Source organism: Bos indicus x Bos taurus, chromosome 2, assembly GCF_003369695.1.
Source record: "Bos indicus x Bos taurus breed Angus x Brahman F1 hybrid chromosome 2, Bos_hybrid_MaternalHap_v2.0, whole genome shotgun sequence".
Classification (NCBI taxonomy): domain Eukaryota; kingdom Metazoa; phylum Chordata; class Mammalia; order Artiodactyla; family Bovidae; genus Bos; species Bos indicus x Bos taurus.
In genome coordinates, this window is record NC_040077.1 from 30,789,733 (window position 1) to 30,801,852 (window position 12,120).

Here is a 12,120-nt window from a genome sequence, read left to right on the forward strand (position 1 = left end):
GGACACAACTGAGCGACTGAACTGAACTGAACTGAACTGAATCATTTATAAATTCCTAAAATGTATAGGACAAATTCAAACAGAAATAATAACCTCTATATGATGTTTCTTCCTTTAAAAATCCATTTTTAGGTATGAACAGATATTTCAAAATTATCTGACTTAATATGTTTGACAAATGTAAACATGTCTGAAAGAGTCTATTCTAAATACCTGAGGAACACATCAGCATTTTACCATAGATCTATGTCCCCTGTAATTCATAATGATCTTTTTAATGAATGGGCAATTTATATTTAATTCTAAGTCAAACTATAAATAAAATCTTTGACTCTTTTCTACTGCTTAAATGAAGCAATATAATTTGTTATAAAAAAGTAATGCTGAACTTTTGTTGCCCAAGTAAATATGGCCAGTTAATTCATATTTAATTTGAGAGTGATATGTGAAATTCATTAAAGTAACCATAAACTCTTTCAATGAGCAGAGTAATCCTCAGTGAGCCTTACCAGGTTCCCAACTGACAGCACACTGCTAAACTGCTCCGTCATGGGATAGTGCTCCATGGCCATGAAGAGGGTGTTTAAGACAATGCAGATGGTGATGGCCAGGTCAACAAAAGGATCCATCACAACCAGGTTGACAACATGTTTCACCTTTAACCATGGCTTACAGCAGTCCCAAATCAAACACATGTTAGCAAATTTATACCAGCACGGTGGGCATTTCTGTCTGGATTCTTCAAGTTCTGGAAGAAAACAGAATACTTATGAAAACTGCTTCCTCCCTTTCAAGAAGCCTTTGGTTTAAATTGAAAGTGACTCTTAAAAAATTCTGAAGTTGTTAAAAGGCATTATAGGTTAATTTGATGGTTGAGCAGGAAAGCAGTGATAGACTAGCTGTCATAAAAAATGTGGAAGGGCTAGTAAACTTTACAAATGTATCTTAGTTAAAAATGGTTTCCAAGATTCTATCTATAACATTAAACTATCTCATAATTATCTTCAAGGCTATCATAAATTAATGGGTAGGACTTGTGTCGAGTATACTTAAACGTCATCTATGTTCCAGATAGAGCACTTATATTATGAAAGACTGTCTCTCAGGAGAAGTCTTTAAAACCTTTATTAGTCATGATGAATTTCAGTTTCCTGGATTAGATGTGTTTTTTGCGGTATTTTAATGAAAGAGTTTTGTCAGTATCACCGATCTTAAAAGTTTCTGGTTAAACCTAATTTGATATAGTATTATATATTAAACTTAGCAAGACTCTTTTTTCCTCCACATTTCTTGATTTAACGGGATGACACAAAAGAAGAGGAAATATCCACCCTAAGAAAGTGAGATCCTCGCTGTTTCACAAAATGTGACTGATGCACTACTGGTAAAATGCAAGAGGATCTTAGATGGAACATATGTATAATCAATAAATTTTCATGAAATGCATTTATTTTAATGTGTTAAAATAACAATCACACCAAACCTATGATAAAAGATTTCATATAAAAACACATTTACTTAAGAAAATAGTATAATGATTTCAAAAAAGAATTTCAACTAAATAATAGAGAAAAGACAGAAATGCACAGATCTTTAAGGTGATGCTCAAAATACATAAAAAGTAAATATTTGCAAAGAATTTGGGAGAACTAGAAAGTGGGAAATTATCTACTATTTTTCTTTGGTATATTTATCTCAATCAGTTATTGAGTGAGAAAAGGATGCAGTTGTTGTTTTCTGCCAATATTACACTCTATCACTTGCTCAGCCAAATGTGAGACCTGATTAGCACTATAATTGAGGAAAAAATTCTTTGTTCATCAATAGCATAACTGACTCTGATTGGTCAATTTAGTATTCTTACTGTGGCAACTGTAATATCTCTCCAAATCTGGGACAGTTTACTAGGAATTAAACTTTTTAAGGAATTCATACAATGGACAAACACTACCATAGGTAGTGGTTTTTGCTTTGCTGATAAACATTTACTACTAATTTTATAAAGTTTGTTACTTCACTAAAGTAAATTAATTTCCTGATTATTCTTCACAGAATTTCATTAGAAGCAGATTCTTCAATTGTGTCCTTAGATACTGAAATACTTTAGGTACCCAATTTATTTCCATTTCTCTTAATATGTAATTTTCTAAACAATAAAGAATAGTTAAGTTGTAAATCAGAAGAAAACGTATAGTTTTTATGTGTTGTTTTATAGATGCTTTTAAGACTCCCAAATAAACTCATATTTATACTGAAGATAAAAGGACAATATCATTTACAGTAAATAACTAAAGAGAACTGAAAAAAATCTCTTTCCTTATGTACAGTCAGCATAAGTTTTTTTTTAAAATGCTACTTGCAGTTTAGTAGATAAAGAGAAGCAAACGGAAAAAAATAAGAGAAAAGGTCAAAAGGGAAAACACAGCCAGTGCTGCTCATCTTGACACCAGGAAGAGGTGGAGCCGAGTTGTTAAGTTCTAAAATAAAATCATTCAATTATTCATGCCAAAAAGAAAAAAGAATTATTACACTTTGAAACAAAACAAAGCACTCAGGAGAGAACTACAGCCACGTCTCCATCATCCTAGGTGGGTTATCCACACTGAGATGCATTTACAGCTCAGTTTATGTCTTTCTGGCTTCCCTCAATTCCCCAGTGCTTCCTCCTCACCTCCCACCAGTCCTCCCAAAGATGTGCCCAGGAAATATTTCCATGTGGTTTTTGCATTTTAAAAACCTGAAAAGGAAACAATTCATTTCTGTGTGTCTCCTACAGTGTCATTAAGTAGGAGCCTATTCATTACCCTGGACAATGGAAATTGAGCTGTAGTTCAAAAGAAGGAAAACAAAAGCTGTCAGCATGGGTCAACAAGCCTGGTGGAAAAAAGCAAAGGTGAACTAAAACACGATTAGACTTAGAAGAAAGGATCCCCAAATAAACAGATTATGTCAACCTAAGACACTTTTTCACCATTGTCAGGAACCAAAAAGGACTATATTAAAGACAGTTCTAGTTGCCTGTGTGCACTATGTAGCTAACAACCAGCCTTGATTAATGCCAGATTCAAAGTGGTTAGATATAACTGAATAAAGAAAAGTATGCTTTGCATTCTACACAACCAATGAAAAATAGAATGAAAACTCAGCCATGTTCCTCGCAAAAAGATCAAGCTAAAAGCTCTGCAGATATTAAAGCCAAACACTCAGTCTCCTGCTTCCTAAGTTACTCTTATCTCTAGGACATCATTTCACTCTAAGCAATTCCATGAGACACATATTCATGGAGGGCGATATGGGAATGTGTGCGTTCATTTTTAACTCTGTATCTTAGTGGATAAGTTCAATTTTGTGGTGGTGGCTTGATGTTTTTAAGTAACTTCTTAGGTTAATTCAAACTTAATGCCATCAGTAGTGCAAATTAGTGTTAATTAAGACTTACCCTGTCTCCTTCTCTACTTCTTGCTTTAGGGAGCAGACATGCTGCTGACATCGGTAGCAGAACCACTGGCAGCTTCCTCTCAGTGGTTTTGCTATGGCAAGGAGCAGAAGACCAGAGAATCTTCAAAAGATTTACCTGGAGGGACAGGGAGGAGCAAGCTACTGGCAGCTGGGGGGGAAGAGGGAGTGCAAGCTAACGCAGGCGAGGTTGGGGAAGAACGTACTGAGTTTAATATCCCATAGGAATCAGTGAAAAGATTTCTGATACTGCATTAGGACATTACGAATGTTGGGACTGTAGTAACTGACATGGCTGTGATATATATGGCCATCTACATTGTGAGATTTTCCTGGCTATGACTCTCAGGTTTTGGGTACTGATATTAAATATCATGGGATCTTTGCATTCAGACTGGAAAATAATTATTCCAATAATCTATACAGTATTAAGAGAAACTGGAACTAATAGAGAAACACGCGCACATGCTTGTGTTCTCTCTTTCTCATTCTCCATCTTTCTTTTTCCTTCCACACATCTACACACACACACACACACACACACACACACTTGGGAGGGGAAGGAAAGGGAGGGTTATAAAGTGAAAGGGAGAGAAGGGCAAAGGAGAGCAGGGAGGATGATAGAATACATTTTATATGAAAGTATTTTCCAAGGTGAAATTGATAGCTGATGTTTGAATTCATTAACAGCACAGAAAGGCATAAACATGTGCATTAACAAAACAATGATAAAGCAATCAATAATACTAGTTATTGACTGCCTTCTACATGCCAGGAACATAGGTGTTTTATGGATGAGGTCTTATTTAGTCTTTACAACAGTGTTATTCTAAACATCATTATCAATACTTTACTGATGAACTACAGAGCCACATATAGACACAGAGCCAATAACCGATCACAAATCAAGCTGTCCCCAAATTCTTTATTTTGGAATTATAACATCCAGACCTCTTAACAATATATTAATTACTCATATATAATCTGGAACTAAATAGAAAGCTGAGATATTATTAAACTCTGATCAGAGAGAGAGGCAAAAGTAGTTTTACAAAATTTTGAAAACTTGGCTTCAAAGTAGTTAATATTAAACCCTAATTTCCATTTTTTTTTCATTTATACTTCTGGTTAAATCAAATGAGCTTATAGCTAGAGTCTCAAGCAGTTAATACAATTCAACTGTGTTAGCATCACTATAAAAATAAACATTTATCATTACATTCCTTTTAATGTCATGCACATGACAAACATCAACAGTTTAGGAACTTAATCTACCAAGGTTATATTCCAGGTATACCTTGAGTTTGCAGTAGCTTCCTGGAGGCTAAATGTAAAAATCTATATGAGACAACAGAATCCATGTATTGCATGTAGATTTTACTTTTATTTAGTAAAAGGAATAATAATATTGTGGCATCAATTCAGGAAGAATTTAACTCTTAGAATTTATGAAAGTTTTTATCACCATTACCAAAGCACCACCAAGTAACTGTGCTGTAAGACTTCTGACATACCTTCCATGGTGTTGGTCAAAATACTAGCCATACTCATTGCTCTTTGCCTTGCTGTAGGATCTTCCAGAAGATCCATGGAAACATGATAAGAACTGGACCGTCTCTTTCTTATTTCTGTTTCAGTAGTTGTGCCCTAAAAAAAAAATTTCATATGAAATAACTATTATTTTTAAAGGGCAGCAAAACCCAAAGTGTTCCCACAATAGGTGTTATTTAGCTAAATATTCACTGTGCTTTGTCAGATGTAAACAGCTCACTAAGGCATTGCTAGAATCATTGTTCTTGGGAAGGGTTTGAAAGCCCATCATATTCTCAGAATTCAGGGATGCCTGGGTTTGTGATCAAGATGGACTTTTCTAATTCCTCCATCTTGGGGCTTTGGGCTGGAGGGATCCTGCTTCAGGATAGAACATTTTAGCATTTTAGTCAATCCTATCTAGAGCTTCAAACTGAAACATATTACTCCTTGATTTACTCACATGTTATTAGATCCTTATATATATTCATGTGGTTTAATGAACGAAAAGAACTTTACAGGTTTCCCTAATATGCATCAGTAGTAGCTCTCCGAAAGTGTGAATTCCATGTTAAAATGCTTCTGTTCATTATGGACAGGTACAGATACAGGGCTGCACATATGATTTTGTATAGAGCAGATGGGACGAGATGACCTTTAAGCACCCCCACTTTTTTACCTTCACACTTTGCCTTTCCCTGATGAGGCTAAATATTTTCAATTCTAAGAGACAACTTTTTTTATTTAAAAAGCTTTTTTTCAGAGAGGAGTTACTTTTTTCTCATGAATTTTACTTTTCTTTCATGGTAAAATTAATTTTAGGGTGACCTAAATGAATGTTCATCCTCATTAATGAGAGTCCTATTAATGGAGTGGAAATTCTGCTTTTGACTATGTATGTATTAGAGGTAACAAGGTTAATAAAATAATGTTAATTACTGATAGCACAATAAAGTAGGTGAGCAGTACTCATATTGCTATATAAATAAGGAAAATCCTCAGAGGAATAAAAGTGACTTCTTTATTATTAGCACTCAGACTTGCATTAGAAATGCTTGAGTCTTGCCCCGTTTTTCTCCTGTGATCACTAACTTCATTGTTTGAACTCTTGAAGTAGGAATAAATTTCTGCCCATATTGAAATTCTGGTGAGTTTTTTTTTGGAATAGAAAAGAATCAAGTCATTATATCATTGCTAAAAATCAAAGATCCCCCATTATTATGTCTTGCCTTAAATTAGAGTTTCAATGCCAAGGATGGGTTCTCTTTTAAGTGTAAGATAAAGTTATAAAATTTAGTTTAATTATTATTTAGTTAATTATTAAGAATGCAACATCCTATTAATGTTGCATCAGAACTGAAAATATTTTGCCTCATCAGAGAAATTCAAAGTTTGGAGGAAAAAAATGGGGTCACTTAAAGGCCATCTGGTCCCTTCTGCTCTATACAAAATCATGTATGTTATCCGATATTTGTCTAATTTTTAGTGCTAGATTTCAAACTCTGTAATGATATTACCAAGGAAATTATTTCTTAAATTAAATTGCTTCAATTGAATTAATGTGAAAATGCAGGATATTGTGTGCTCTGGAAGGTAGCATTTGCCCACAGCTGTTTATTTTCTGTTGTTTCTCTCTGCAGTCTTGCAAAGCCACAGCTTTGGTCTGCCTCTGCAGCTCCTGCTATACCATGCTGCGGTGCCCTGCCTCACAGCACTTGATTGCAACATTGAATGATGGACACCAGGCAGCAGGAAACAGATACTAAACTAGGCTTTGTTTAAACTGCCTGAATTTACCTTCACAGATTTATTCCACCCTCTGTGATAGGACAGGAGTGATAATTACTGATAAACACTAAATATTTTCTGATGGACTGAAATTCTCTTGCATTTATGTAAAGAAGTTGTAGATTTATTTTTGTGCTCCCAATTAGCATTTATCAAGATCAGAAATACTCATACTTCATTATGTATAAGAGCCATGTGGGATGCTTGTCAAGAAAGAAGAAATCACTGATTTCTTCTTTTGGTCTGGGTCTGAGTAAATCTGAGTGGGCCCAAAAGTCTTCATTTCTTTCTTTAAACCACTTTTGTGAAGTATTATCAACATGTAAAAAGCTATGTATACTTCACGCTCACAACTTGATGAGTTTAAGGATAAGTATATACCTGTGAACCATCACCATTATCAGTTCATAAACATTTCCATCACCTTCCAGTTTCCTTTCACTGCTTTATCATTGTTGCTGTTGCTATTTGGGTTGAGAAGACAACATAAGATCTATCTTCTTAGCAAATTTTAAGTTTACAATTCAGTATTCGTAGCTCTAGGCACTATGCCATACAGTAGATCTCCAGAACTTATTTATCTTGCATAACTGAAACGCTGGACCCTTTGGTTATCAAACTCAGAGAAGCAGAGGAGAATGGTGGCTGCCAGGGGTGGAGGGAGGGGGAAATGAAGAATCTCCATTTTAAGAAGTATCCCAGGGAATTCTGAGGCAAGTAGTCTAATGACGAAATATATTTTGAGAAACACTGGGTAAAAATGAAAATGTTTGTTTCCTTAATCATCTCTTCTTTTCCATTTAAGAAAATTTAAAGAAAATTAATGGGAGGTAATGCAATATGGATAGAATGTAGGTTCAGTAGCCAGCATATATAGGGTCAAATCCTAGCTCCATCATGCACAGGCTTCAGTTTCCTCTCTGTAAAATGGAGGTAATATTAATAACTATGATAAAGCATTATTGCGAGGACTAAATGAATTAATACAAGTAAAGTGTTCTGGACACTGTCTGGTACATAGTTAGGCATGATTATTTTTTAAGAGAAGTTGATATTCCTTTTGCATTTTTCCAGATTTTTTCACAATAAAGTTCTATTTTTATTCATGATTTGATCTGATTCTAGGATACTTGAATATTTCTCTGGGAGAAGTGGTGGGGAGAGGCCAGGCAAAAAAAGTAAAGATGATCAATGGCTGTTTCTATAATCCAAGGTAAGAAGTTCTTCTATTAGGTGACTGAAAGCTGACTCCATATGATTTTAATGTGACTGACAGAGCTTATCCACCTATAATGAGTAAAATTTTGCAAAAAAAAAAAAAAAAAATCATACAAAGAAGACTTAATATGATTTGGTAAACTATAAAGTACAACCAAATTGCTAGAATTTTTTATACTGGCAAATGAAATCTTAAATCTTATTTAATACCAAAGTTAAAAAGCACTTATGTTTTACAAAGGAAATGTCAATAATATATCCCAGTGTCTTGTATTTAATGAAACTAAATTCCACTAAGTTCCGTATGCATGATTTCTGGCCATTATGTTTATTAAAAAACTCAGGACAGTAATATAAAAATTGAAATCTGCTCTAACAGTTATAACACATGACTTTACCAGGCACTTCGAGTGGCTCCTTTACCATATAAATGTACGATGGTCATTTGATTGGGTGCTAAAATGTTATAGCACCTTGACCTGCCAAGAGGAAGAACGTTGCATTGCAGAATTTAGATACATTTAGTAATACTATCTACTTCAAGTGTAAGTATCAAGTTCTTCTTTTAAAGGATTAGAAATAACAAGATGCTTAAGATGGGTATTTATATCATTTCTTGCATTTATTTTGCTTATATTAATTACAAATAATGCATGATAAATTGTTGCTATATTTTTGGCAAGTTTGATACTGTGATAATAATGATGGAGGACTTCTCATTATAGTCGATGAGATTCAACCTATTTTTTAATTCATTTGTAGAAAAGTCTGAAAGGAACAATTTGACAAAGTAAGTTCATAATTTGACTGAACTGACCCTTGGCCTTTGAAGAGTAGACTCACTAAAATTCATAAAGGTGGAAATAGAAAACCATTCCTGCCTGCGCCAGCCACACCTCCCTTCCCAACAGCTGCAGGTTTCACTGGTCTCACCTCTGGTAGGAGCTGCCCAGCAGGAGATGTGAGGGCAGAAGGGCCCCCAACCAGGGAGACCACTCCATTGCAGTCCACAGCGCTGTGCATCTTCCCGTTCATGGGCAGAATGGGGAGCACCCTGGAGGCACGGCTGGCCTGGCTGACGTTGCTGTGGCGCCGCTCCCCATGTCTGTGCGGCACAAACAGAGAGTCTCTTCTGCTGTCATTGTCCTCAAAGGTGCTGTGCTCATCATCCGCAAAATCATTCTCAGAGCCAATATCCTTGGCTCGGCCTCTGAAGCTGAAAAGGCTCGCCCTACTGTTGCGTCTTGGAGAGAACAGGGAGCCACGGATGCTCAGTAAAGACTATCAACAACAAGGAAGGATACAAAAACAGATGAACAGCATTAAGTGTTCTGGAAAATATGAGCCAGGACTCATCATTTCATAGTGCTGACTTACCTAAGATAAGGCATTGGATGGGTGTGATCAAGGGCTTGTATGGTAACTGCTGGTGGCATTCTGGAACTTTGTCCTGGGTTCAGCTCTTTTCTTTTGCTTTTCCTGTTTCTTCCTTCATTTACATCTTCTGAGATCTGATTTTCTGTCATTTTCTTCTACTTTACCCATGACTTCAGAGAGTCAGAAATATCCCTGAAGACTGTTTAGTTTCATTTCTGGCACTCAGAACTGAAATCTTTACTAAACTCTTCTCTAGAAACTATTCTTATTTAACAATCCAATGGAGAACAATCAAGTACACAACTACATTTAGTTCCTTTGAAGGCAAAACTCCACCAGTTAAGAGTGCACTAGTGACCACAGGACCACACCCCAATGCAGATCTCACCACAGAGAAAAATGGAATCAATCTTGCTAGTAGGTCTGTTTAATTATAGTAACAAGGAGCAATTTCTCCCCTTCCCCCTGCATATTTTATAACAGTCCTCATAAATAATTTAAACAAATCAAACTGAAAGACCAAACTGAAAGACTGTATGATTCATTCCCTGATTTTCACTCTTTTGTCTGTCTCAAGAAATCTGAAGGGCACCATATTTACAAAAACCTGGTTTTCACTAAGTGTCTGGTCACAATCATTTGACAATTTTCTAGATGGCTACAATGTCACTGGCGTCATTCATTTTACTTTGATTCTCAAGCACAGTAGCATTGAGCACAGTGAATCATATGCTGTTTACTATTGCTGCTGCTGCTGCAACTTCACTCTAGGGAGCACTTGTTTCTGCTTCTCCAACATCCATTTGTCCTTTGTCTGTTGACAGTACCCTGATTATCTTCAAGAAATGCTTTCTGGAAAGACCATGATCCAGGTCTAGCCAATGAGTGTATTTCATGCCTCTGGCCAGGGAGACTGGTTTAAAAGTAGGTAGGGGACTCTGAATGGTCCACTGACAGTCACCAATTTCTTTTGCAACTGAAAGGGGTGCATTTTTTATTGAGGTTGCTAAAAACCACTGACTATAAGTTTGGAGCCATGGCGGGCATCTTATCACCATATTGGAGGAATCTGTAGATGTGGAGAGATACTTTGCCTTAGTAACATGTTTTGAGCCCTTGAGTCCAATGTGCCTAAAGCTACTCATTGATATTATTTTCATGATCTAATTCTCTTTTTTGCTTAAGCTGGCTTAAGTTGGATTCCTATGATTATGAATAGAATACCAACTCATCATTTAAACATTACTAGTTTCATCTTTTTATCACCAAAGGATTTAAAGCTAACTAAAATTATCATTTCGCACCTATATATATTTTACATTACCTGACTAATAAGTATTCATTTAATTTTATTTTTAGCTAAAGAATGATTTTCTCAGTGACGCTATGAACATCTATAAAATGTCTGTAATCTTTAAATATTATCTTATATGATCTTAGTCATTATTTACAGAAAGAAACACATCTAAGAATACTGATCTACTCTCCCAGAAGAACTTATTTCTTCTTTTCTTATACTCATGCTTTTTCATCCTATTATCAACTTCATTAGTAAGATAATTCATTTCCTTTATTATTTCCATATGAACATTTTTAAAACCTCTCCTACACTATACAGTTTCTTTCATGTCTCCTTTCTCTATTCACAAGGGACTTTGAATTAGATATAAGGATATAATATCTACAGAATTTGTGACCTACTGGTTGTCATTTCCTCAGAAAGAAAGCCAGACAATAAATGCTTGACAATAGGAAATAAAGTAGAAATTACGTATATGTACCACTCTTAGTAACAGTTTATATTTTTATAGTACAAGAACTGCCCTCAATTAGTCCCAGTAGATGGTTTGGAGAGAAATAAGTTATAAAATTAGACACGATGTTTCTCAAAGTTCAAAGGTGTATGTGGCAACTATATGAAAAATTATTGTTCTCCATGTGTTAGCCTCAACTTCCACTGCTTATATTAATTACATAAATCTATAGCAATAAATATGCAGGTCAGGAAGCAACAGTTAGAACTGGACATGGAACAACAGACTGGTTCCCAATAGGAAAAGGAGTACGTCAAGGCTGTATATTGTCACCCTGCTTATTTAACTTCTATGCAGAGTACATCATGAGAAATGCTGGGCTGGAAGAAGCACAAGCTGGAATCAAGATGGCCGGGAGAAATATCAATAACCTCAGATATGCAGATGATACCACCCTAATAGCAGAAAGTGAAGAGGAACTAAAAAGCCTCTTGATGAAAGTGAAAGAGGAGAGTGAAAAAGTTGGCTTAAAGCTCATTCAGAAAACATTCAGAAAACTACAATCATGGCATCTGGTCCCATCACTACATGGGAAATAGATGCGGAAACAGTGGAAACAGTGTCAGACTTTATTTTTGGGGGCTCCAAAATCACTGCAGATGGTGACTGCAGCCATGAAATTAAAAGACACTTACTCCTTGGAAGGACAGTTATGACCAACCTAGATAGCATATTCAAAAGCAGAGACGTTACTTTGCCAACAGAGGTCTGTCTAGTCAAGGCTATGGTTTTTCCAGTGGTCATGTCTGGATGTGAGAGTTGGACTGTGAAGAAAGCTGAGCACTGAAGAATTGATGCTTTTTAACTGTGGTGTTGGAGAAGATTCTTGAGAGTCCCTTGGACTGCAAGGAGATCCAACCAGTCCATCCTAAAGAGGATCAGTCCTGGGTGTTCACTGGAAGGACTGACGCTGAAGCTGAAACTCCAGTACTTTGGC

At 35.8% G+C, this 12,120-nt stretch overlaps 1 protein-coding gene across 4 annotated transcripts in view; it reads right to left on the reverse strand.

Annotated features, from left to right (window-relative positions):
• The window catches only part of SCN2A (sodium voltage-gated channel alpha subunit 2), a 145,191-nt gene that overhangs the window by 52,798 nt on the left and 80,273 nt on the right, over window positions 1-12,120 (reverse strand). For all 4 annotated transcript variants that reach the window (XM_027558895.1, XM_027558912.1, XM_027558904.1 and 1 more), the window contains 3 exons: window positions 8,926-9,273; window positions 4,971-5,103; window positions 510-748 (listed from right to left, as the gene is read on the reverse strand). In XM_027558895.1, the coding sequence (XP_027414696.1) occupies window positions 510-748; window positions 4,971-5,103; window positions 8,926-9,273 (720 nt within the window). The remainder of the gene's footprint in view (window positions 1-509; window positions 749-4,970; window positions 5,104-8,925; window positions 9,274-12,120) is intronic.